Genomic DNA, 26,658 nt, shown 5'->3' with positions numbered 1-26,658 from the left:
AAAAACCCGCGATTTTCCATTTAATTTCTCTGTCCTCCGATGTGATCGCACATCGGAGGACAGAGAAATGGGGTCCCAAATCGCCCCCCGATACTTACCTATCTCCCCTGGTGCTCCTCGTGGCTCCCGATGGGCGCCGCCATCTTTTTCCGGGAGAAAAATGGTGGGTGCATGCGCAGTGCGCCCGCCGCCTGGAGCATCTTTGGGGTCTCGGCTGCCAGGGGGTAGCCGAGACCCCAAAGAACATGATCGGGGTCGGTTTTTACCGACCCCTGTTTTGCGATCGCCGGCAATTAACTGTTTACCTGCGACCGCAAAAAAAAAAAAAGCGATGTCATTCTCTGTCCTCTGATGTGATCGCACATCAGAGGACAGAGAAATAGCGGGATCGGGGACCCTGTTATACTAACCGGTGTCCCTGGGTCCTCCTGCTTCTTATGCTGGCCGCCGGCTTCTTGCTCCGGTAAGAAAATGGGCGCATGCGCAGTGCGCCCGCCATGATCTGCCGGCCGGCAGAGGAAAATTCTTCCTCTTGTTTTATGTTGGTCACTGTGAGATCCTATCACAGTGATCAAAATAAAAAAAAAAATAGTAAATAACCCTCCCCTTTATCACCCCTTAGTAAGGAAAAAATAATAAAATAAAAAAAATGTTTGTATTTCTATTTTCCAATTAGGGATAGGGGTAGGGTTAGGGTAAGGGGTAGGGTTAGGGGTAGGATTAGGGTTAGGGGAAGGGTTAGGATATGTGCACACGTAGAATGGTTCTCTGTGGATTTTTCCACAGCGGATTTGATAAATCCGCAGGGCCAAAACGCTGCGTTTTTCCTGCGGATTTATCGCGGATGTACCGCGGTTTTTGTGCGGATTCCCCTGCGGTTTTCTATTATGGAGCAGGTGTAAAACCGCTGCGGAATCTGCAGAAAGAAGTGACATGCTGCGGAATGTAAACCGCTGCGTTTCCGTGTGTTTTTTTCCGCAGCATGGGCACAGCGTTTTATGTTTCCCATAGGTTTACATTGTACTGTAAACTCATGGGAAACTGCTGCGGACCTGCAGCTGCGGAAACGCTGCGGATCTGCAGCAAAATCCGCAACGTGTGCACATAGCCTTAGGGTTAGGGCTAGGGTTAGAGCTAGGGTTAGGGTTGGGGCTAAAGTTAGGGTTAGAGTTGGGATTAGGGTTTGGATTAGGGTTGGCATTAGGGTTACATTTGGGATTAGGGTTAGGTTTGGGATTAGGGTTAGGTTTGGGATTAGGGTTAAGGTTAGGGTTGGGATTAGGGTTAGGGGTGTATTGGGATTAGGGTTAGGTTTTGAGGTTAGGGTTGAGATTAGGATTAGGGGTGTGTTGGGTTTAGGGTTTTGATTAAGGGTTATGGTTAGCTTTGGGATTAGGGTTAGGGGTGTTTTGGGGGTTAGGGTTGTGATTAGGATTATGGATCGGGTTGGGATTAGGGTTAGGGGTGTGTTGGGGTTAGGGTTGGAGTTAGAATTGGGGGGTTTCCACTGTTTAGGTACATCAGGGGGTCCCTAAACGCCACAGCCAATTTTGCGCTCAAAAAGTCAAATGGTGCTCCCTCCCTTCTGAGCTCTGCCGTGCGCCCAAACAGTGGTTTACCCAAACATTTGGGGCATCAGCGTACTCGTGATAAATTGGACAACAACTTTTGGGGTCCAATTTCTCCTGTTACCCTTGTGAAAATAAAAACTTGGGGGCTAAAAAATATTTTTTGTGGAAAAAAAAATATTTTTTATTTTCACGACTCTGCATTATAAACTTCTGTGAAGCACTTAGGCATTCAAAGTTCTCGCAACCCATCTAGATAAGTTCCTTGGGGGGTCTAGTTTCCAAAATGGGGTCACTTGTGGGGGGTTTCTACTGTTTAGGACATCAGGGGCTCTGCAAACGCAACATAACGCCCACAGACCATTCTATCAAAGTCTGCATTCCAAAACGGCGCTCCTTCCCTTCCGAGCTCTGCCATGCGCCCAAACAGTGGTTTACCCCCACACATGGGGTATCAGTGTACTCAGCATAAATTGCACAATAAATTTTGGGGTCCAATTTCTCCTGTTACCCTTGTGAAAGTAAAAATTTGGGTGTGAAAAGATCATTTTTGTGGAAAAAATATGATTTTTTTACTTTTGTGGCTCTACATTATAAACTTCTGTGAAGCAGTTGGGGGTTCATAGTGCTCACCACACATCTAGATAAGCTCTTTGGGGGGTCTAGTTTCCAAAATGGGGTCACTTGTGGGGGGTTTCTACTGTTTAGGTACATCAGGAGCTCTGCAAATGCAACATGACGCCCGCAGACCATCCCATCAAAGTCTGCATTCCAAGCGCGCTCCTTCCCTTCCGAGCCCTGATGGGTGCCCAAACAGTGCCCCCCCACATATGGGGTATCAGCGTACTCAGGACAAACTGGTCAACAGATTTTGGGGTCCAATATCTCCTGTTACCCTTGAGAAAATAAAAAATTGCAGGCTAAAAAAAATCATTTTTGAGGAAAAAAAAGGATTTTTTATTTTCACGGCTCTACGTTATAAATTTCTGTGAAGCACTTGGGGGTTTAAAGTGCTTACCACACATCTAGATAATTTCCTTAAGGGGTCTAGTTTCCAAAATGGGGTCACTTGTGGGGGGTTTCTACTGTTTAGGCACATCAGGGGCTCTCCAAACGCGACATGGCGTCCGATCTCAATTCCATCCAATTCTTCATTGAAAAAGTAAAACGGCACTCCTTCTCTTCCAAGCTCTGCAGTGCACCCAAACAGTGGTTTACCCCCACATATGGGGTATCGACGTACTCAGGAGATATTGCCCAACAACTATTGTGGTCTAATTTCTCCTGTTACCCTTGTGAAAATAAAAATTTGGGGGCAAAAAGATCATTATTGTTGAAAAAAATGCGATATTTTTATTTTCACGGCTCTACGTTATAAACTTCTGTGAAGCACCTGGGGGTTTAAAGTGCTCACCACACATCTGGCTAAGTTCCTTAAGGGGTCTAGTTTCCAAAATGGTGTCACTTGTGGGGGGTTTCCACTGTTTAGGCACATCAGGGGCTCTCCAAATGCGACATGGCGTCCGATCTCAATTCCAGCCAATTCTACATTGAAAAAGTAAAACGACATTCCTTCTCTTCCAAGCTCTGCGGTGCGCCCAAACAGCGGTTTACCCCCACATATGAGGTATCGACGTACTCAGGAGAAATTGCACAACAACTTTTGTGGTCTAATTTCTCCTGTTACCCTTGTGAAAATAAGAATTTGTGGGCGAAAAGATCATTTTTGTGTAAACAAATGCGATTTTTTATTTTCACGGCTCTACTTTATAAACTTCTGTGAAGCACTTGAGGGCTCAAAGTGTCCAACACACATCTAGTTAAGTTCCTTAAGGGGTCTAGTTTCCAAAATGGTGTCACTTGTGGAGCGTTTCCACTGTTTAGGCACATCAGGGGCTCTCTAAACATGACATGGCATCCGATCTCAATTCCAGCCAATTCTGCATAGAAAAAGTCAAACGGCGCTCCTTCTCTTCCAAGCTCTGCGGTGCGCCCAAACAGTGGTTTACCCCCACATATGGGGTATCGGCGTATTCAGGAGAAATTGCACAACAAAATTTATGGTTAAATTTCTGTTTTTACACTTGTGAAAATAAAAAAAAATGGTTCTGAATTAAAATGTTTGCAAAGAAAAGTAATGTTAATTTTTTCCTTCCACATTGTTTCAGTTCCTGTGAAGCACGTACAGGGTTAATTAACTTCTTGAATGTAGTTTTGAGCACCTTGAGGGGTGCAGTTTTTAGAATGGTGTCACACTTGGTTATTTTCTATCATATAGACCCCTCAAAGTGTGATGTGGTCCCTAAAAAAAATGGTGTTGTAAAAATGAGAAATTGCCGGTCAAGTTTTAACCCTTATAACTCCCTAACAAAAAAAAATGTTGTTTCCAAAATTGTGCTGATGTAAAGTAGACATGTGGGAAATGTTCTTTATTAACTATTTTGTGTGACATATCTCTCTGATTTAAGGGCATAAAAATACAAAGTTTGAAAATTGCAAAATTTAAAAAATTTTCGCCATATTTCCATTTTTTTCATAAATAATCGCAAGTAATATCGAAGAAATGTTACCACTAACATGAAGTACAATATGTAACGAAAAAACAGTCTCAGAATCAGCGGGATCCGTTAAAGCGTTCCAGAGTTATAACCTCATAAAGTGACAGTGGTCAGAATTGTAAAAAATGGCTCGGTCATTAAGTACCAAATTGGCTCTGTCACTAAGGGGTTAAACCCCCAAGTGCTTCACAGAAGTTTATAACGCAGAGCCGTGAAGATAAAAAATTATTTTTCTTTCCTCAAAAATTATTTTTTAGCAAGCAATTTTTTATTTTCACAAGGGTAACAGGAGAAATTGGACCCCAATAGTTGTTGCCCAGTTTGTCCTGATTACACTGATACCCCATATGTCGGGGTAAACCACTGTTTGGGCTCACGTCGGGGCTCAGAAGGGAAGTAGTGACGTTTTGAAATGCAGACAGATGGATTGGTCTGCGGGCGTCACGTTGCGTTTGCAGAGCCCCTGATGTGCCTAAGCAGTAGAAACCCCCCACAAGTGACCCCACTTTGGAAACTAGACCCCCCAAGGAACTTATCTAGATGTGTGGTGAGCACTTTGAGCCCCCAAGTGCTTCACAGAATTTTGTAAGGTGTGGATTTCACCTGCAGATTTCTATTGAGGAACAGGTGTAAAATGCTGCGGAATCCACACAAAGAATTGACATGCTGCGGAAAATACAATGCAGCGTTTCCGCGCAGTATTTTCCGCACCATGGGCACAGCGGATTTGGTTTTCCATAGGTTTACATGGTACTGTAAACGTGATGAACAACTGCTACGAATCCAAAGCCAAATCCATACCATGTGCACATAGCCTAATTCTAACCCTAACCCTAATTGCAACCCTAACCCTAGTTCTAACCCTAGTGGAAAAAAAAAAGTAAATATATTTTCTTTATTTTATTATTGTCCCTACCTATGGGGGTGATAAAGGGGGGGTATATTTACTATTTTTTTTATTTTGATCACTGTGATAGGTTCTATCACAGTGATCAAAATGTACCTGGAATGAATCTGCCGGACGGCAGATTCAGCGGGTGCACTGCGCATGCGCCCGCCGTTTTGGAAGATGGCTGCGCCAATGCAGAAGATGGACGGACACCGGGAGGGGCACCGGAGGCCGGTAAGTATGGGGGGTGGGATCGGAGCACAGGGGTGGGATTAGAGTACGGGGGAGCGGACAGGAGGACAGAGGGGAGCAGAGGACAGTAGATGACAGGACTGAGGATGGAGGGGAGGAGATCGTTGGCGGTGGCAGATCGTGGTCTGCAGCCATGACCGATGATATTGCAGCATCGGACATGGCTGGATTGTAATATTTCACCAATCTTCATTAGTGAAATATTACGATTGCTCTGATTGAAAGTGAAACAGAGCGATCGCAGCCACTGGGGGGGGGGGGCCAAGCCACCCCCCCTGGGCTGAAGTACCACTCCACCTGTCCCTGCAGGTCGGGTGAAATTACAGTTAAACCTTTCACCCGACTTTCATGACGCATACGCTGCATCACAGGTCGGGAACGGGTTAAGAAATAAAGGTCAGTCTGAAAAATTAAGAAAATTTGAAAGTGTCCCCAAGTGCAGTTGCAAAAACCATCAAGCGCTACAAAAAAACTGGCTCATATGAGGACCGCTCCAGGAAAGGAAGATCAAGAGTCACCTCTGCTTCTGAGGATAAGTTTATCCGAGTCACCAGCCTCAGAAATCGCAGGTTAACAGCAGCTCAGATTAGAGACCAGGTCAATGCCACACAGAGTTCTAGCAGCAGACACATCTCTTCAACAACTGTTAAAAGGAGACTTTGTGCAGCAGGCCTTAATGATAAAATAGCTGCTAGGAAACCACAGGCAACAAGCAGAAGAGACTTGTTTGGGCTAAAGTACACAAGGAATGGAGATTAAACCAGTGGAAATCTGTGCATTGGTCTGATGAGTCCAAATTTTACATCTTTGGTTCCAACCACCGTGTCTTTGTGCGACGCAGAAAAGGTGAACGGATGCCTGGTTCCCACCGTGAAGCATGGAGGACGAGGTGTGATGGTGTGGGGGTGCTGTGCTGGTGACACTGTTGGGGATTTTTTCAAAATTGAAGGCATACTGAACCAGTATGGCTACCACAGCATCTTGCAGTGGCATGCTATTCCATCCGGTTTGCGTTTAGTTGGACCATAATTTATGTATCAACAGGACAATGACCCCAAACACACCTCCAGGCTGTGTAAGGGCTATTTGACCAAGAAGGAGAGTAATGGGGTGCTACGCCAGATGACCTGGCCTCCACAGTCACCAGACCTGAACCCAATTGAGATGGTTTGGGGTGAGCTGGACCGCAGAGTGAAGGCAAAAGGGCCAACAAGTGCTAAGCATCTCTGGGAACTCCTTCAAGATTGTTGGAAGACCATTTCCAGTGACTACCTCTTGAAGCTCATCAAGAGAATGCCAAGAGTGTGCAAAGCAGTCATCAAAGCAAAAGGTGGCTACTTTGAAGAACCTAGAATATAAGACATATTTTCAGTTGTTTCACACTTTTTTGTTAAGTAGGTATATAATTCCACATGTGTTAATTCATAGTTTTGATGCCTTCAGTGTGAATTTACAATTTTCATAGTCATGAAAATACAGAAAAATCTTTAAATGAGAAGGTGTGTCCAAACTTTTGCTCCGTACTGTACATGCACCTGCCAATATAATTAAATGGTAGTAGTATGGCACATGGTTGTATGACACATGGTTAAGAATAGCTCATGGCAGGGTAGTACATACCAGAGGATATGGTGTACTGATGGAGATGCGTGGCGCCAGACCCCGACACGCATTTCGGACCAACCTTCATCAGGGGTATAAGCTCCCCTTATCATACTTATGTGTGAGCCTTTGTACCACCATTTGCCCTGATACTTGTTATAATAAAGGCCATTTTAACAATTTGTTTTGCCCTTCTACTTCAAGTCTGCCATTAAACCGGTACTTGGTTTTCCCCCTTTTTTTGTGTTTTTTTTTTTTTTTTTTTAATTGATCCTAGTGGTTTGCACTCCTTTCCTACTGACACTGTTTTAACCCATTTCTTCATGGTCATATATCTTTAGGTGTCACTTTTGTTCCTTGTACATAAGTTTAATTAAATTGCATCAGTCCCAAAACGCCCCCCCCCAAAAAAAAATGTGTATGTTATTTGTTGCTGCATTGTGGTTGCCCAGCATTTATAGCATGGTTTTGGCGTAAAGGTTAGGATTTGAAACACAAATTAGATATGTTGCAAGGGATTCACACCTGAATTGCATTTAACCTTATGCAAAATAAAATGCTTATGGCTTCTGATCTGTGACCAAACAATCCAGCAGGTTCCAATTTTTTACAAATGTTGTACTATTGCAACCACAATTATAATCATTACTTGCAGTGTTACAATGCGACCTTGCAATTTTGATATTGAGTGTCATTCCCAATATCAGTAGGTTACTTATGCAAATAACCCGATACTCTGTCTTTTCTCAGGTATCGTTAACAAGTACCAGATCAATGGACTTCAGGCCTGGATCGTAACACACATTCTCTGGATTGCTAACGCCTATTATTTCCACTGGTTCTCTCCCACCATCATCATTGACAATTGGATTCCCTTATTATGGTGTACAAATGTACTAGGGTACTCCGTCTCTACATTTGCAATGATCAAAGCCTATTTGTTCCCAACCAACGTCAAGGATCGGTAAGAAAACCTTCAGTAGAACTATGAAAGTGACATTCAGCTCCCCAATCTGTCACTCACAGTGTAGGAGACACTAAGTGAAACAAGAAGGGATGAGGGGAAGGAGCCCAACACTAGGGAAGGGGGAGTGGAGACCCCTAGGCAGATCTAACGTCATCTTGTCTGCCCTAAATGTCCCTATATAGGTTCTGCACCTATTGCTGAGCAGAAACCTAATCTCTGCCTCACCCTGGCGATAAGCCCTGCTTAGGGAAGGACGGGAAAAGCACTAGTCAATCCCCACTACCACTTATGACAGCTGGGATAGACCAACAAGGGGAACATTTATCCTGAGAAGACTCAGAAATGTAACACAGACATCCTCCAGCAACACCAAAGAAGATAGCCGACTGCTATAGCTCCAAGCCTTAACGGGGGGAAATGGAAATATCACCGGAGAGTCCCAACAGCAGGTTGGGAGTCTATAGACACCCCAGTCCAGATGTGTCAATTAGAGCTGGAGAAAGGTTGCCACTGGGTCAAAGAGACAGAAGAGTTAAGAAGGTGTCTGCAAAGTCAAAACGCAGAGACCTTCTGCAGCTATATGCAGTGCGACTGTCTGCAGCTTCTGACATACCCGTGACACAATCGTATGGTTTATGGGAGTATACAGATACACTGTTGATGTCACAAGGGTGTCCCGTCCTCCTGGAAGACCTGGAGTTAGACGGTCACACTGGGAAATGAATCGCAGGTCTTCTTTAGAGATGGTGTGATTTGTGTCTCATATTAAATGGATTTAGTTTCTTCTGGTGCTGAAGAGATTCACGACCCATTCTATGCTGATCAGAAACATGCAGCTCCATTTCGGTTGCTTCTGATCTGGTCATTACTTCATCCTATGTAAAATGGTCAGACCTTCTTGTCCCTGCCGTTAAATGATTTGTTTTCATGTGCTGCGTACTAAAGCTAAGTGGTTCGAGTAGAGTTGTTGTAGTAATGATTTGTGGTTTGCTGTAGTATGTGTGTTTATCTCCTGGTCCCTGTTCCCACTTAGTTTATTCCTCCCTGTCACTATCCTCCTCTATTGCTTTTGTATGAAAGAGGTTTTCTGTTATCCCTGTTTTGTCTTTGTATCTTGTTTACATTACATTTCTGTCCCTTGCCTTATGGAGTGGGGGAGGGGGCAGGTCAGGGTTTAACAGGAGTATAGTAAGGTCAGAGATTCGGGCCACTCTACCTTCAAGAGTACCCCTAGGACAGGTATAGTTAGGGTCCCAGTTCCAGGGACAGTTTGAGGCCCCCCTTCCTTGCCAGAGACCGTCACGGCGTGACAGTGGAGCATTGTTATACTCCATTATGGGCATCTGACAGGTAACATTGTCTCTTATATTCCACACCATAGAAGTGATGACATTACCACTATGTTTAGATTGTCAACTCTTATGGTGCCCTTACACCATAGGCAGTAATCAGGCGAGGACTCATTAAGCCAACAGATATTCATCCCGACTCTCCCGTAGACATGAACACTGAAGTAAGTGGCTGGGAGTATGCCACTGTGACACTCCTTTTGGGGGAACTTCCCATTAGAACAAAGGATTAAATTTACCATCGGGGATAATTTGGGAAACCCCACTAACACATTAGATGGTCAGCTAGTACTGCCAATATTAGAAGATATGGCCGACTTTCGCCTAAGGCTACGTTCACATGTCTACTTAGACATTCAGAGTCTGACAATTCTGGTTCCGTCTGTGTGTTCCGTCATGTGTCTTATCACCTAACGATACCTAGACGCAACTCAAAGTAATCATTGGGGTCCCTCTGCTTCCATTTGCATCAATTATGGACATAATTTCATATCCATTTGAGACATAAGTTCCATTTGTCTGTTGATCAAAATAGATCAAACAAAAGGAATATCTGAACTTAGGTGTGAACGTAGTCTTATGCATATGTGCACTTACGGCGGGTTCCTCTCGCCTTTCTTATATTATCAGATATGTGACGGTTCCTAAGCTGCAGATATGTTAATATACAGTATGTTATTATAAATGAGCCAATTGCTCCACCCCATTCACAAAATTTGCTAGTTCATCGAATAAATAGGAAGAATTGTGTTTTCTTTTCTTTCCTTAAAATCAACCATTGCAATTTTGACACAATCACAATTATATAGATATATACTCATGTCTTGGCGTCACACATAGATTTTGTTTCCTGACAGTCACGCTCCATAGCAATATGCAGACTTATGTGACTTTCATGTGACCTTAGTATGACTGAGGAGCCACAAAGTCAAGAAAGACTTGGAATAAAAAAAAACGCCATGCAAATGACACCACTGCCACTCTACATCTTGCATAGGAAGATGACAAAAAAAGTGAAAACATTTTATTTTATAAAGATCTATGATCTGTTTTAAATTTTAATTCTCTTTTTTTTCAGTAAATTCACTGGTAACTTTATCTATGACTACATGATGGGGATTGAATTTAACCCTCGCATTGGGAAATGGTTTGACTTTAAGCTTTTCTTTAACGGACGTCCCGGAATTGTCGCCTGGACTTTAATCAACCTGTCTTATGCCGCAAAACAGCAAGAGCTGTATGGGCAAGTCACAAACTCCATGATTCTTGTTAACATCCTGCAGGTATGGTCAGTGATCAACTCTGACTTCTACTGTCTACTTTCATTAAAGTAACAAACAGTTATTAAGTATTTCAGGCAGTATTAGTGCCCTTCTAGACACTTTCAAGTTTGCAAAATGCACCAGTTTGTTATTGTCGTGCTCCGTAAGTCTGCTCCCGTTGTCGTACACAGCGGATCTGCTCCAGTCACCGCCTTGTGTACATAGCAGCCCAGGTGGCCGGTGTGTGGGGATCACCACTGAGCAGTGTCGTCTCCGGTACCAGGTTGTGTTTATTAATGGCCACAGTGTGAACATGCACTTATATCTGCACATGTTACTGAATGCAGGTGGTAAAGGTTTTCAGCCATTGACTCCAAGTAAATAGATAATATGTGTTGCTGAAGCCGAGTATGAGACATGAGGACTAACTGTGTGCAGTCTGGCCAAGAGCAGGAGGTGGAATCTACACAGGATTAACCCTGTACTAAGAGCATGGATGGCTGTCCAGCCTCGACTTTCCTGCTCCTTTTTCAAATCACCCATCAGTTTTAGTCTGTTTTTTATCCCATTATACAGTGGGGCAAAAAAGTATTTAGTCAGTCAGCAATAGTGCAAGTTCCACCACTTAAAAAGATGAGAGGCGTCTGTAATTTACATCATAGGTAGACCTCAACTATGGGAGACAAACTGAGAAAAAAAAATCCAGAAAATCACATTGTCTGTTTTTTTATCATTTTATTTGCATATTATGGTGGAAAATAAGTATTTGGTCAGAAACAAACAATCAAGATTTCTGGCTCTCACAGACCTGTAACTTCTTCTTTAAGAGTCTCCTCTTTCCTCCACTCATTACCTGTAGTAATGGCACCTGTTTAAACTTGTTATCAGTATAAAAAGACACCTGTGCACACCCTCAAACAGTCTGACTCCAAACTCCACTATGGTGAAGACCAAAGAGCTGTCAAAGGACACCAGAAACAAAATTGTAGCCCTGCACCAGGCTGGGAAGACTGAATCTGCAATAGCCAACCAGCTTGGAGTGAAGAAATCAACAGTGGGAGCAATAATTAGAAAATGGAAGACATACAAGACCACTGATAATCTCCCTCGATCTGGGGCTCCACGCAAAATCCCACCCCGTGGGGTCAGAATGATCACAAGAACGGTGAGCAAAAATCCCAGAACCACGCGGGTGGACCTAGTGAATGAACTGCAGAGAGCTGGGACCAATGTAACAAGGCCTACCATAAGTAACACACTACGCCACCATGGACTCAGATCCTGCAGTGCCAGACGTGTCCCACTGCTTAAGCCAGTACATGTCCGGGCCCGTCTGAAGTTTGCTAGAGAGCATTTGGATGATCCAGAGGAGTTTTGGGAGAATGTCCTATGGTCTGATGAAACCAAACAGGAACTGTTTGGTAGAAACACAACTTGTCGTGTTTGGAGGAAAAAGAATACTGAGTTGCATCCATCAAACACGATACCTACTGTAAAGCATGGTGGTGGAAACATCATGCTTTGGGGCTGTTTCTCTGCAAAGGGGCCAGGACGACTGATCCAGGTACATGAAAGAATGAATGGGGCCATGTATCGTGAGATTTTGAGTGCAAACCTCCTTCCATCAGCAAGGGCATTGAAGATGAAACGTGGCTGGGTCTTTCAACATGACAATGATCCAAAGCACACCGCCAGGGCAACGAAGGAGTGGCTTCGTAAGAAGCATTTCAAGGTCCTGGAGTGGCCTAGCCAGTCTCCAGATCTCAACCCTATAGAAAACCTTTGGAGGGAGTTGAAAGTCCGTGTTGCCAAGCGAAAAGCCAAAAACATCACTGCTCTAGAGGAGATCTGCATGGAGGAATGGGCCAACATACCAACAACAGTGTGTGGCAACCTTGTGAAGACTTACAGAAAACGTTTGACCTCTGTCATTGCCAACAAAGGATATATTACAAAGTATTGAGATGAAATTTTGTTTCTGACCAAATACTTATTTTCCACCATAATATGCAAATAAAATGATAAAAAAACAGACAATGTGATTTTCTGGATTTTTTTTTCTCAGTTTGTCTCCCATAGTTGAGGTCTACCTATGATGTAAATTACAGACGCCTCTCATCTTTTTAAGTGGTGGAACTTGCACTATTGCTGACTGACTAAATACTTTTTTGCCCCACTGTATATAACATATTCTGTACACTGCTCCTGATATTCATGTATCATTATATCCAGAAATGCCCAGATGCGTGTAAGCCAGAACACTCAGTTCTGGAAGAAATGTCAGTAACTTTCCTACCAGTCAGAAGCCTCCTGGAGGCGAGAAATCAAGGTGATTCTGATGACCATCTGCAGGAAGCTGTCTGGTAAGACAGTGCCCGACAAGGAAGGGATGGACGCTGCAACAGAGCCCCTTCAACACTCTCGGCGAAATGGCTGGAGTTGGCCTGTGCACCCTTTGCAGTTCATGGCCTGGTTCACTTATCTTCTGTACACTATCATCGGATTTGGCATTCTCAGATACTGAGTCACACTGGCATGGCGCTCACAACTTGGTAGGCTGACTACCCCAGGGAGGGGGGTTCGTAGAGAAGGGAGGACAGCCCCCAGCTGCTGGAATCTGAACAGAATACGTGCCAATTCTGTAAACGAATATGATTCAATGCTACAACATATGATGCCGCGCTTGAGGAAAAAAAAATTGTGTGTCCAAGGAGTCTCCGTTAGGAATGAACTAATGGGACTGGTTAATTAGTTAATTCCTTGCTTCACTGCTTGAATCATTCAGCTGGATATTACTCTTATTAAAAAAGGACTGATGCCTGGTGTGCACGAAAGACCACAAAGATAAAAACCACCCCTTACTAATCCATGAATAGCACAGGTATATGTGGTATTTAGCGCTTACCCTAAATATAGTGGATAGCCATCCGTGTCCACGGTGCTTCATCCGGCTGCGCGGTAATGGACAGGCGGGGGGTTGGATGTAAGTTGCTTCTTGCTAGCGGTAGGAGGCAGAGAGCGCCTCAGCTGTGTGATTGTCACGGGGAGACTAGGTGAGGGAGAGCTAATAACCCGGGCCCCTGCAATTTCCCTCAGACTAGGGAAATCCTGACTGACCCTCTACCTGGAGTTTACACTGATGGTGTGCATGTCCAGGCCTCGAACCTCACCCTGTCTCCTGTTTCAACCCTAGGCTGAAACCTCCGCCCACCACCCAGTGAAGAGTTAATACACCAATACCCACAGTTAGCACAGACAAGGATAAAAGAAAATATACACCACGCCGCAGTCACTCAGGAATACACTATAAATGTGCAGGGCAAAATAAATACAAATATAGGAAGGAGTAAATAAGACTAAGGAAAATACACCACCAGCAACGAATCTCCAACAACCAGCTCTCCACTCCAGACCGAGATAACAACGCACAAGACAGACAGAAGCTATAATCGGCGACGCCCAAAGATCAGGAGAACTATTTAAAGGCAATGGGCATGGCCCAGCTTCCAATCCGAGGATCAGGTAAATTAACCCAGAAACAGCTAGATAAAATCTAGCCGACGCCAATGAGCAAATAGTGGTCAAAAGCGGAATTACCACTGTCTGTCGAATGACCTGGTCTGAACAGCGTCCGACATGACAGTACCCCGCCTTCTACGAGGGACCCCAGGGCCCTCACGGCTTATAGGACCCGGCTTGTCTGGATGGCGACGATGAAAAAACCTGACCAGCCGATCCGCATGAATATCAGAGGCTGGTACCCAGAACCTCTCCTCAGGCCCATAACCACGCCAGTGTACCAAGTACTGTAAAGTGCGACGCACTACACGAGAGTCAACCACCTTGGAGACTTCAAACTCCAAATTACCATCCACCAAGACTGGAGGTGGCATAGGCGCCGTGTCCACAGAACCCACCACCTTCTTTAGAAGAGACCTGTGGAACACGTTGTGTATCTTATACACCGTAGGGAGCTCCAATCGGTACGCTACTGGGTTAATGACGGCGGTGACCCTAAATGGACCAATAAACCGTGGACCCAATTTAAGGGATGGTATTTTGAGTCTAATGTTTTTTTGTGGATAACCACACCCAGTCATCCACACTCAGGTCCGGACCTGGCACACGCCTACTGTCAGCCACACGTTTGTACCTGGCACCCACACTCAACAGGCGCTGTTTAACTCTCCTCCAGACTGATGACAATTGTGCTCCTAACTGATCCTCCTCCAGGAACGCCGGAAGAGCCCCTCTGACTCAAGGTACAAAATTAAAGATGTAGCCCGTAAACACAAAAAACGGAGACTCCCCAGACGACTCCTGCGGTGATTATTGATGGCAAACTCAGCCAAAGGAAGAAAGGTAGACCACTCCTCCTGGTTATCAGAGACAAAGCAGCGTAGGTACTGTTCCAAATTTTGGTTCATACGCTCAGTCTGACCATTTGACTGAGGATGGAACGCCGAAGAATGAGACAACTTGATCCCCAGCCGTGAGCAAAATGCTTTCCAAAGTTTTGCCACAAACTGAGACCCCCTATCAGACACGATGTCAGACGGAACCCCATAAAGTCTGACCACCTCCCGCACAAATACCTGAGCCAGAGTCTTAGCGTTAGGCAACGAAGGCAAAGACACAAAGTGCGACATTTTAGAAAACCGATCAACAGTCACCAAGATGACCGTGTTCCCAGCTGATGAGGGCAAATCAGTGATGAAATCCATGGAGATTTCCGTCCATGGCTTACTAGGTACTTCAAGAGGAATGTCATGTGATGCGGGTGCCGGAACTTCCGGACCTCCGGACTGCGCATGCGCCGCAGAGATCCGGGACGCAGTGCTCGGTTATAGTCCACTATATAAAGCCCCCTCTTTTTCTGGTTAAGTTAACCCCTGACGAAGGAGAGAAATTTCCGAAACGCGCGTCGGGTGCGCAGGAATAGCTATTGGTCCCCCCAGGTATATATGCAACGGTTTTTTCTGCACTTTATGTCACGTATTTTGGCACATTGTTGCATTAATTTAGGTATGGTATCTACGGTCAGCAGGAGCTGACACGGTTGATAAATATCCCCTTGTAGGCACTGCACTTTTTTTGCACGTTCATCTTGCACTTTATATGACTTTCATGTGATATATTTTTTTATATTTTGGTATTGAGGGAGTCATATCATCTCATTTTACCCTAGTGCACGTGGTCACTTTATTATTATAGTGCTTTGGCACAAAGCACTATATTGTTATTCCATCGTGGTAAACTTCTTCTTCTTATTCTTCTTATTATTATTCAGTCCGCAGTTAATGCGGCCCGAACCGCTTCACTCACAGACTCCAGTGAGGTGTCATTTCGAAGCCAGCGTCCCCAAGAGGTGTGCTAAGCATTTTTCGTGTCGATCGGATTTGTAGTTTTGGCGCAATTTGCGTTTGAAAAAAGTGTTTCAATGCATTTCAATAGGAAAATTTTCCTATACGTTTATAATGGGCCTGATTTCTGAGGCAATTTCTAAAGATAACTGCCAACTGCCACCTGGCTGATTAGCTCATTGATATGCGCAGTCAGACTCAGTTACTATGCCAATGCCTACGAACTCTACCAAGACACAGTTTTGCCAGATAATATCAACTCTTAAAGTGACCCGCCCACCAAATCGGATCCCGAGGTGCGCAGCCCACCAAATCGGACCCGAGTGGCGCCGCCCGCCAAATCGGACCCAGAGTGGCGCCGCCCGCCAAATCGGACCCCGAGTGGCGCCGCCCGCCAAATCGGACCCAGAGTGGCGCCGCCCGCCAAATCGGACCCAGAGTGGCGCCGCCCGCCAAATCGGACCCCGAGTGTCGCCGCCCGACAAATCGGACCCAGAATGGCGCCGCCCGCCAAATCAGACCCAGAGTGGCGCCGCCCGCCAAATCGGACCCAGAGTGGCACCGCCCGCCAAATCGGACCCAGAGTGGCGCCGCCCGCCAAATCGGACCCAGGGTGGCGCCGCCCGCCAAATCGGACCCAGAATGGCGCCGCCCGCCAAATCGGACCCAGAGTGGCGCCGCCCGCCAAATCGGACCCAGAGTGGCACCGCCCGCCAAATCGGACCCAGAGTGGCGCCGCCCGCCAAATCGGACCCAGGGTGGCGCCGCCCGCCAAATCGGACCCAGGGTGGCGCCGCCCGCCAAATCGGACCCAGGGTGGCGCCGCCCGCCAAATCGGACCAGGGTTGCGCCGCCCGCCAAATCGGACCCAGGGTGGCGCCGCCCGCCAAATCGGACCCAGAGTGGCGCCGCCCGCCAAATCGGACCCAGAGTGGCGCCGCCCGCCAAATCGGACCCAGAGTGGCGCTGCCCGCCAAATCGGACCCAGAGTGGCGCCGCCCGCCAAATCGGACCCAGAGTGGCGCCGCCCGCCAAATCGGAGCAGAGTGGCGCAGCCCGCCAAATCGGACCCCGAGTGGCGCCGCCCGCCAAATCGGACCAGAGTGGCGCAGCCCGCCAAATCGGACCCCGAGTGGCGCCGCCCGCCAAATCGGACCCCGAGTGGCGCCGCCCGCCAAATCGGACCCAGAGTGGCGCCGCCCGCCAAATCGGACCCAGAGTGGCGCCGGCCGCCAAATCGGACCCAGAGTGACCCAACCCACCAAATCAGACCCAGAGTGACTCCGCCTACCAAATCGGACCGCCTGAGGGGCACCCAAGTGTGAAAGTCTTGCAGGGGCAGCCCTGGCACCATTCCAAAGCACTATCTGTAGTTCCTTCAGGAAATACTCATCTAGTATTATATATTAAGTGACCTTTATCACATTTTTTATATTTGTTCATTTTCTTTTCTTTTTTAATACATGGTGCATACTCTTCACGTGTAGTATCAATTTGCAGTAAACTTGCAAAATCCTGATGTTTTGATGGGGACTGAGCTGTATTTTTATCCTGCTTTTCTATCATTTATGTATGTTTTTATATAAACATTTTTTTAATAATTTGTGTTATCACCACTAATCCCATCAATAAAGGCTATATTTCACTATTCCCATGGATGTATAGTTTCTTCTACCCTTGATCTATACTGTTTTGCATTGTCCTTAAACTTCAAGAGGAAGCAGTGTGCCAACAGGAGGGGAGCGGGGGCGTCTTAGCCCTAGCGCACGTGGTACAAGCTGACACGTATGAGACCACGTCCTATCGGATCTTGGGCCACCAAAACCGACGTGACACCAACTCCAAGGTACCTCTAACCCCTGGGTGGCCAGCCAGGACAGCATCCTGATGCTCCGCCAAAACCTTTAAGCGGAGATGAAGCTGTACAAACGTTTTGTTGATGGGAAGCTCAGATGGTACCTCCTCCTGGGCCTCGGCAATCTCAGCCTCAACCTCGGTAGTGAGAGCCGAAACCACAACACCCTTTTGGAGGATGGGCACTGGATCTTCCCGAGGTTCACCCCCCGGAAAACACCTGGACAGAGCATCCGCCTTAGTGTTTTCAGACCCCGGTCTGTAAGTGACAACAAAATTGAACCGCGTGAAAAACAATGCCCAGCGAGCCTGCCTGGGGGACAGACACTTGGCTGACTCCAAATACAGCAGATTCTTATGATCGGTAATAACAGTAACCTGATGTACCGACCCCTCCAAGAAGTGTCGCCATTCCTCAAAGGCCAACTTGATAGCCAACAACTCCCTGTTGCCGATATTGTAGTTACGTTCGGCGGACGACAGTTTCTTGGAGAAATAGGCGCACGGACGCAAACCACTCAAAGATGAGCCTTGAGATAGTACCGCCCCCACACCAGCCTCAGACGCATCGACTTCCACAACAAAGGGTTTTGATACGTCTGGCTGCACAAGAATGGGGGCTGAAACAAAACTGTTCTTAAGAAATTCAAATGCAGCCTCAGGCCAAACGGAGAAATTGGTACCCTTTTTAGTCATGTCAGTTAGCGGTTTAGCAATGATGGAAAAATCCTTGATAAATTTCCTATAGTAGTTAGAAAACCCAAGGAACCGCTGAAGTGCTTTCAGGTTATCAGGACGTTCCCAATGCAGCACCACTTGCACCATTGCGTCCATTTTAAAACCAGAAGCAGACACAATATAACCCAAGAAAGGCAACTCTTGAACAGAAAATACACATTTCTCAAGTTTAGCATACAGCTTACTCTCTCTGAGAAGCTGTAACACCTGCCTGACATGATTTAAATGAGCATCACGGTCGCACGAATATATGAGGATGTCATATAGGTACACGATAATTTCCCCAAAACATGCGAGAACACATCATTGATGAAATGTTGGAACACTGCAGGTGCGTTAGTCAACCCAAAAGGCATCACCAAATTTTCAAAATGACCCACAGGGGTATTAAAAGCCGTCTTCCACTCATCACCTTGACGGACTCTTATGAGGTTGTACGCCCCCCTGAGGTCAAGCTTGGTAAACCACTTAGCACCCGCCACCTGGTTGAACAAATCTGGTATCAGTGGCATCTGGTATGGATCACGAACCGTAATCTGGTTCAACTCCCTGAAATCCAAACAGGGGCGTAATCCGCCATCTTTCTTCTTCACAAAGAAGAACCCTGCTGCCACCGGCGAGGATGACGGCCTGATGTGCCCTTTGCTCAAGCTTTCAGCAATATAATCTTTTAACGCTTGTCTCTCCGGACCGGAGATGTTAAACATCCTTGCTTTAGGCAACTTGGCCCCTGGTTTAAACCTGATAGAACAGTCATAGGAACGATGTGGCGGCAACTCTGAACAACCCTTTTCAGAGAACACATCCACAAAATCCAGAAGTGACTCCGGAACGCTTGAAGTCACCGCAGCCACATATGTGGCCAGGCAATTCTCCTGGCAGAACTCGCTCCACTGAATTATGTCCTGAGTTTTCCAGTCAATTACCGGGTTGTGCATGGACAACCAAGGAAAACCCAAAACCACCTGAGCAGGAAGATTCCTGAGCACCTTACATGTAACCCGCTCGGAATGTAGAACCCCAATGTGGAGTTTCACCTCAGCCACAAATTCAGTAATCTCCCCCTGAGAGAGAGGAGCAGCATTGATGGTGACCACGCGGATAGGATGAGACAGTTTTTCAATCCTAAAACCTGCTGTGCGTGCAAACTCCTCATCAATGAGATTTGTGGCTGAACAACTATCCACAAAAACAGTAATTGGCAGCTCACTGCCAGCGATAAAAACCTTAGCAGGGAGCATGCATTGAGAAACCACCATGGAGGATATACATAAGCTCAGATTGGTCTCCTCCACACCCTCTGAGCTTAGAAGTTTTCTGCCGTTGCGTTTTTCTTAGACAGCAGAGGACAGATGTTAATAAAATGACCAATTTTACCACAGTAAAAACAGGATCCCTGCTTCCTGAGCTCAGGGGCTCGACGCTTCACATGTGACACCCCTGCGATTTGCATAGGCTCCGTGGGCTCACCTACAGCAACCTCACGTGAACCTAAACCCTCTCCCATAGGCGGTGTCTCATGCTCCCCCTGACGCAAACGGTGATCAATGCGGACAACCAGACTCATAGCGGAATCTAGAGAAGCAGGAGTCTCGTACATCAGAAGGGCTTTTTTAACCCTTCCAGAAACCCCATGAATAAACTGACTCCGCAATGCTGGATCATTCCATTGTGTATCGATCGCCCAGCGACGAAATTCAGAACAGTAATCCTCTGCAACTCGATCCCCCTGGCGAATAGAGCGTATCTTAGATTCTGCTAGAGCCATTTTGTCAGGTTCATCGTAGATTTTCCCAAGACAGGAAAAAAAACTCTCCACAGAGTCAAATGCAGCAGAATCAGATGGCAAAGAAAACGCCCATGCTTGGGGATCCCCGCTTAACAATGACAACACGCTGAGCCTCATTACCCGAGGAGATTGGGCGCATACGGAAATATAGTTTGCAAGCTTCACGAAAAGAAACAAATTTACTGCGTTCCCCAGCAAATTTTTCAGGCAAAGGGAATTTAGGCTCAGCAACTCTTCCTGTCGCTCCAGCTTGCACATTAGATACTGCTAGTCCCTGTTGCTGAACTGCCCTCCTCAACTCAGTGACCTGTAGGGACAGCGCCTCCAACTGGTGGGTTATGGAAGTCATGGGATCCATGACAAAAGAAAAAAAAAGAAACCCCCTTTTTTTTGTTTTTTTGTTGTTGGGCGGATTATAATGTCACGTGGAGACTAGGTGAGCGAGAGCTAATAACCCGGGCCCCTGCAATTTCCCTCAGACTAGGGAAATCCTGACTGACCCTCTACCTGGAGTTTACACTGATGGTGTGCATGTCCAGGCCTCGAACCTCACCCTGTCTCCTGTTTCAACCCTAGGCTGAAACCTCCGCCCACCACCCAGTGAAGATTTAATACATCAATACCCACAGTTAGCACAGACAAGGATAAAGGAAAATATACACCACGCCGCAGTCACTCAGGAATACACTATAAATGTGCAGGGCAAAATAAATACAAATATAGGAAGGAGTAAATAATACTAAGTAAAATACACCACCAGCAACGAATCTCCAACAACCAGCTCTCCACTCCAGACCGAGATAACAACGCACAAGACAGAAGCTATAATCGGCGACGCCCAAAGATCAGGAGAACTATTTAAAGGCAATGGGCATGGCCCAGCTTCCAATCCGAGGATCAGGTAAATTAACCCAGGAACAGCTAGATAAAATCTAGCCGACGCCAATGAGCAAATAGTGGTCAAAAGCGGAATTACCGCTGTCTGTCGAATGACCTGGTCTGAACAGCGTCCGACATGACAGTGATACCAAGGGAGCCGTGGCCGAAGGCGTCCCTGGATACAGATGAAAAAAATGGCTGCCAGTACCTGCTCACGTGTGACATCACAAAGCTACGGAGCGGCGTTAGGACCAAAAGGGGTAACCAACGCGTTTCGAAGGTATACGACCTTCTTCATCAGGGACTTAGCATTCTCGTTCCTCTCTTGCCTCGGCATTGGGTGGCTTCTGGCTATGTTTATATGGGAGATCTGTTCACTTTACATTGTATTGTCCATTTTTTGGCTGTTACCATTGATCCAGCAGATGAAAATGTATGTGCCAAAACTCCCCTGGTCCACTGCCTGTATTCGATAGGACCAAGCATGCTCATGTCGTTGAAGACATGCATTGTTACATCTGTGAGGTGGATGTGGGCGCGAAGTCAAAGCACTGCAGCTTGTGCAATAAATGCGTCAGTAATTTTGATGACCACGGCAAATGGCTCAATAACTGCGTGGGAGAAAAAAATTACTGGTTGTTTTTCAACTGTCTTATATCTGCATTCCTGGGCACCGTCCTGCTGAGCACAATCTCATCCTATGTATTTGTTACATACTTCGCTGGACCAGCGGTGTTGAGGAGTGATCTGCATTTATAAGCCATCCGGAACCTTTCAGACGTGTGGTTTGTGTTCCTGCCCGCAGCCCCAGTGGAAACTCAAGCATCTGTCATTCTGGGCCTGGTCGCTCTGGTGTCAGTGATGGGGCTTATTATGATTCTGCTGATAGGACAGCTGCTCTGCTTTCACATCTACCTCTTGTGGAATAAACTTAGCTCTTATAAATATATAATACACCAGCGGCAGAAGCAGGAGGTGAAGTCAACCTGCAGAGACATGGAGCCTGCGGGAACACCACCCACAGGATGAGCTCAGAATGAAAGTTATGGCGGGATTCATATTTAAACTAATCCTGATGTTCTGATTGAGGGTCCATCGTCATTCACAATTGTGTTCCACTTGTTGTTGATTCTTCACCAAAAATTTACATTTGGTATCGTTATGTTTGAAGCATGATATGTGGGAAAAGGTTGAAAAGTTCAAGGGAGCTGAATACTTTCGCAAGGCACTGTGCGTATATATATATATTACAATTGGTCACAATCTTCTGATTAATAATTGGTTATTTTAAAGTTTTGTGGAAATTCAAAAACTTTACTTTCAGTGCAGCAAACTCACTCCAGATGTTCACTGTGGATTTCTGAATGATCCAATGTTGTCCTAAATGCCTAATGATGATAAATATAATCCACCTGTGTGTAATCAAGTCTCCGTATAAATGCACCTGCTCTGGGATAGTCTCAGGGTTCTGTTTGAAGCACAGAGAGCATCATAAAGACCAAGGAACACAACAGGCAGGTCCGTGATACTGTTGTGGAAAAGCTTAAAGCCAGATTTGGATACATAAAGAATTTGCAAAACTTTAAACATCCCAAGGAGCACTGTGCAAGCGATCATATTGAAATGGAAGGAGTATCATACCACTGCAAATCTACCAAGACCCGGCTGTCCCTCTAAACTTTCATCTCAAACAAGGAGACGACTGATCAGAGATGCAGCCAAGAGGCCCATGATCACTCTGAATGAACTGCAGCGATCTACAGCTGAGGTGGGGCAGTCTGTCCATAGGACAACAATCAGTCATACACTGCACAAATCTGGCCTTTATGGAAGAGTGGCAAGAAGAAAGCCATTTCTCAAAGATATCCATAAAAAGTTTGCAACAAGCCACCTGGGAGACACACCAAAATGTGGAAGAAGGTGCTCTCATCAGATGAAACTAAAATCGAACTTTTTGGCAACAATGACAAACGATATGTTTGGCATAAAGGCAACACAGCTCATCACCCTGAACATACCATCCCCACTGTCAAACATGGTGGTGGCAGCATCATGGTTTGGGCCTGCTTTTCTTCAGCAGGGACAGGGAAGATGGTTAAAATTGATGGGAAGATGATTGGAGCCAAATACAGGACCATTCTTGAAGAAAACCTGTTGGAGTCTACAAAAGACCTGAGACTGGGACGGAGATTTGTCTTCCAACAAGACAATGATCCCAAACATAAAGCAAAATCTACAACGGAATGGTTCACAAATAAAATTATCCAGGTGTTAGAATGGCCAAGTCAAAGTCCAGACCTCAATCCAATCGAGAATCTGTGGAAAGAGCTGAAAACTGCTGTTCACAAATGATCTCCATCAAACCTCAATGAGCTCGAGCTGTTTGCCAAGGAAGAATGGCCAAGAATTTCAGTCTCTCGATGTACAAAACTGATAGAGACATACCACAAGCAACTTGCAGCTGTAATCGCAGCAAAAGGTGGCACAACAAAGTATTAAGTTAAAGGGGCCAAATAATATTGCACGCCCCACTTTGGCATATGTTGGGTGCATGGTGATCCTTTGGATATAATAGATGTATGTGAAATGTGAACAGGACTTTATAGGTAGTCTTTCTACAGCCTGAAATGATAACAGTGAGCAAAAAGTTGCATTAAAAAAATGTATTTAAAAAAATACATTAAAAAATTACATAATATTAATTGTTCATTTTGCTATGTAAACTACTCTAGTCTGCTGGTGGTTAGCCAGCTACTGATGGGCTAACATGCAACACATCATTGACGGCAGGAGATCAAAACTGATTTTTACAATATTTTTATGAGCAGCATTATTGTAGCATTATCTGATGGTGTGGCGGTTTGTTATCCTCAGGCTATCTATGTTGTGGATTTTTTCTGGAACGAAGCCTGGTACCTGAAGACAATAGACATTTGTCATGACCACTTTGGCTGGTACCTCGGATGGGGAGATTGTGTCTGGTTGCCCTTCCTCTACACATTACAGGTAATTTAGCTTTGTAATTTTCCAAAGAAAAGTATATTCACCTACCTGTCCCCGCCTATCTTTTTCCTACCGCTGCTTGGATACTTCCTCAATGCTTCTGTAGGAAATAGTAATATGACCACTGCAGCCAATCACTAGCTGCTGCAGCTGTGATTGACTGCTGTGCTCACTTAGATGTGACATTGTAATTTCTTGTGTTTTTAAAAGGATTTTCTAGTTCCAGTAAATAAAACTTGTACATTTTCCCTTTTTATAAAATACCTTGTACAATAAAAAAAAAAATTATATTGTGGTACTTTGTTAGCCAGGTACAAACTCTTTACACCCTTGTACTGTAACACGTCATTTACCCCGGGGAACATCACATAGCCAGTACAGATTTCCATTGTATAAAAGTAGCTAATTAAAGCTCCTGATATCTTGATAATTGTAAGGAATTGATACATAAACTATATTGGAAAATAACATAACTTTTTATTATACAATAAGTTAGGCTAAAAGTTTCTGCCATGCATGTCAATATTTTTTATAGATCCTCATTCCAAAAAGTGTCATTTTGGCTTCTGTCTGCCTGGTATGGTATATCCATTCCATTTCATTTTTCTCAGGCATGGGAAAGCATGGCAGTTTTTTTTATATATATATTATATATTATAATATAAAATGTTCCTATTATGGACGAAAGCCTCAGCATCCATCAAGACTGTGGACACTTGTGGACATACATGAACATACACTCACCACAGTAGCCTCTAATGCATGTGTAATTAGCCTAAGATTTATTTATTAAAAAAAAGACTGAAAAATTCCTTTAAGGATAGGGTCACGCAATCTTGATCTCCACATATGAGAAAAACGGTCCAATTATTCTGATCAGAGTGGCATCAGTTTTTCTTGGCTGTGGAGAGGGGAAAAAAAAAGTTGCTCCACTTTTTCCATCAGTCCGTGAAAATCGGACCAATAGTTTTGCATTGCTGATTTAGATCTGACACTCGGATCAAAATATGACGTCTCCTATATTTCCCGAGGACCATGATGTCTCAGGAAAAAAAAAGATCAGACATGCACAGCTTCATAGAATATCATAGGTATGAGTGCGATCCATGAAACTCACAAATACTAACACTATGCACTTTATATCTTCAGGGTCTATATTTGGTGTACAACCCAGTTCAGCTATCTACACCTGCCGCTGTAGGAGTTTTACTACTCGGTCTGACTGGATACTACATCTTCAGGATGACTAACCATCAGAAGGATCTGTTTAGACGTACCAACGGCAACTGTGTGATCTGGGGTAAAAAGCCCAAATATATTGAATGCTCTTACACTTCAGCAGATGGCAAGAGGCATTATAGCAAACTGATGATTTCTGGATTTTGGGGGGTGGCCCGACATTTCAACTACACTGGAGACTTGATGGGCTCGCTGTCATACTGCATAGCCTGCGGCTTCGATCATCTCCTGCCTTATTTCTATATCATATACATGACCATCTTGCTCGTCCATCGCTGTATACGTGACGAGCACCGATGCTCCAGCAAGTATGGGAAGGACTGGAAGCAATATACCGATGCGGTGCAATACAGATTGCTGCCCGGTGTGTTTTAGAATATGTTAAAAAATATATATTTCAGGGAAAACACAGATGTTCATGCTTTTTTTGGAACTGCGACTGATACAGATCAGTTTTTTAAGAAGCGAAGGATTTTAACCACATGGATCACATCTGCTTTAATAACTAAAGCATACTGGCGGGAACCACATGCTCCATATGCCATTAAACGGTTCTGTTCTGTATACTCGGATGTACGGTTTCCCCAATGGCAATGAAACCCTTCTTTATAGACAAACCTGAGCCTCCGAACACTCAACTGTGGCCTTTAGTTTTCAGCAAAAGTTCAGTAATATCTATTGTACTGGAGGATGTGTTTTGTTTTTTTTAATTATTATTCTACAGAAACCCAGAACTCTGTGCAAATTAATTTTATACAATATCTTTAAGGGGGCCAAACTTTTTTATTTCTTATATACACAGCCCCAAATTCCTTTTCACAGTCGTATAGTTAGTTAAAAGTCTCTTGAGCCACCACTAGGGGGAGCTTACTGGAGACAGACCAAGAAACACAGTATAAATGTAATAATAAAGATATAGAATTAAATTAATTAGCACAGATGTTTGGACCAGTAAACATTATTTTTTATGTTTAGCTGTACAGTTTAACTTGTAACCCACCTCATACATAATATTAGCGCAGCTATGTTTCCCGGAAAGTGTTGGGATGACAGGCTGTTTCGCGTCTGCCTCTTGTACAGTTCATTGGAGATTTTTCCTGAATAAAAAAAACTCTTTTTACTTATTTGTGTCATCATTCCAAATTTAATAATACACTAAGGCTGTTTCTGATCACAATTTCAGTTGTGGCATGCCCCCACTGGGAGCACTATACATACTGTATATACTCTCAAAATATATTACTCTTTATGGAGCATTATAAGATGAATCTTGTATGACAATGTAGTGAAGAACTATGGGGCGCTGTGTGCTTTACCGTGAATATATTTGTGCAAAATTGTGAACA

The 26,658-nt window shown here is 44.9% G+C and overlaps 2 protein-coding genes across 2 annotated transcripts in view; both read left to right on the top strand.

Annotated features, from left to right (window-relative positions):
• The window catches only part of DHCR7 (7-dehydrocholesterol reductase), a 53,961-nt gene extending 27,529 nt beyond the window's left edge, over positions 1–26,432 (top strand). The window contains exons 5-8 of the mRNA XM_077287219.1: positions 7,620–7,833; positions 10,264–10,468; positions 23,945–24,076; positions 25,223–26,432. Coding sequence (XP_077143334.1) covers positions 7,620–7,833; positions 10,264–10,468; positions 23,945–24,076; positions 25,223–25,687 — 1,016 coding nt within the window. The 3' untranslated portion in view covers positions 25,688–26,432. The remainder of the gene's footprint in view (positions 1–7,619; positions 7,834–10,263; positions 10,469–23,944; positions 24,077–25,222) is intronic.
• On the top strand, positions 12,643–22,212 carry LOC143808956 (palmitoyltransferase ZDHHC1-like). The gene is given in 3 exon segments (XM_077292132.1): positions 12,643–12,954; positions 21,199–21,516; positions 21,519–22,212. Coding segments are annotated over 3 exon segments (1,068 nt in total). The 5' UTR covers positions 12,643–12,785; the 3' UTR covers positions 22,100–22,212.
• Positions 26,433–26,658: the final 226 nt, after the last annotated feature.

The sequence above is a fragment of the Ranitomeya variabilis genome, chromosome 2 (genome assembly GCF_051348905.1).
Source record: "Ranitomeya variabilis isolate aRanVar5 chromosome 2, aRanVar5.hap1, whole genome shotgun sequence".
NCBI classification, from domain to species: Eukaryota; Metazoa; Chordata; class Amphibia; order Anura; family Dendrobatidae; genus Ranitomeya; species Ranitomeya variabilis.
The sequence above is the reverse complement of the archived record's forward strand: the minus strand, read 5'-3'. Positions and strand labels throughout refer to the sequence as shown.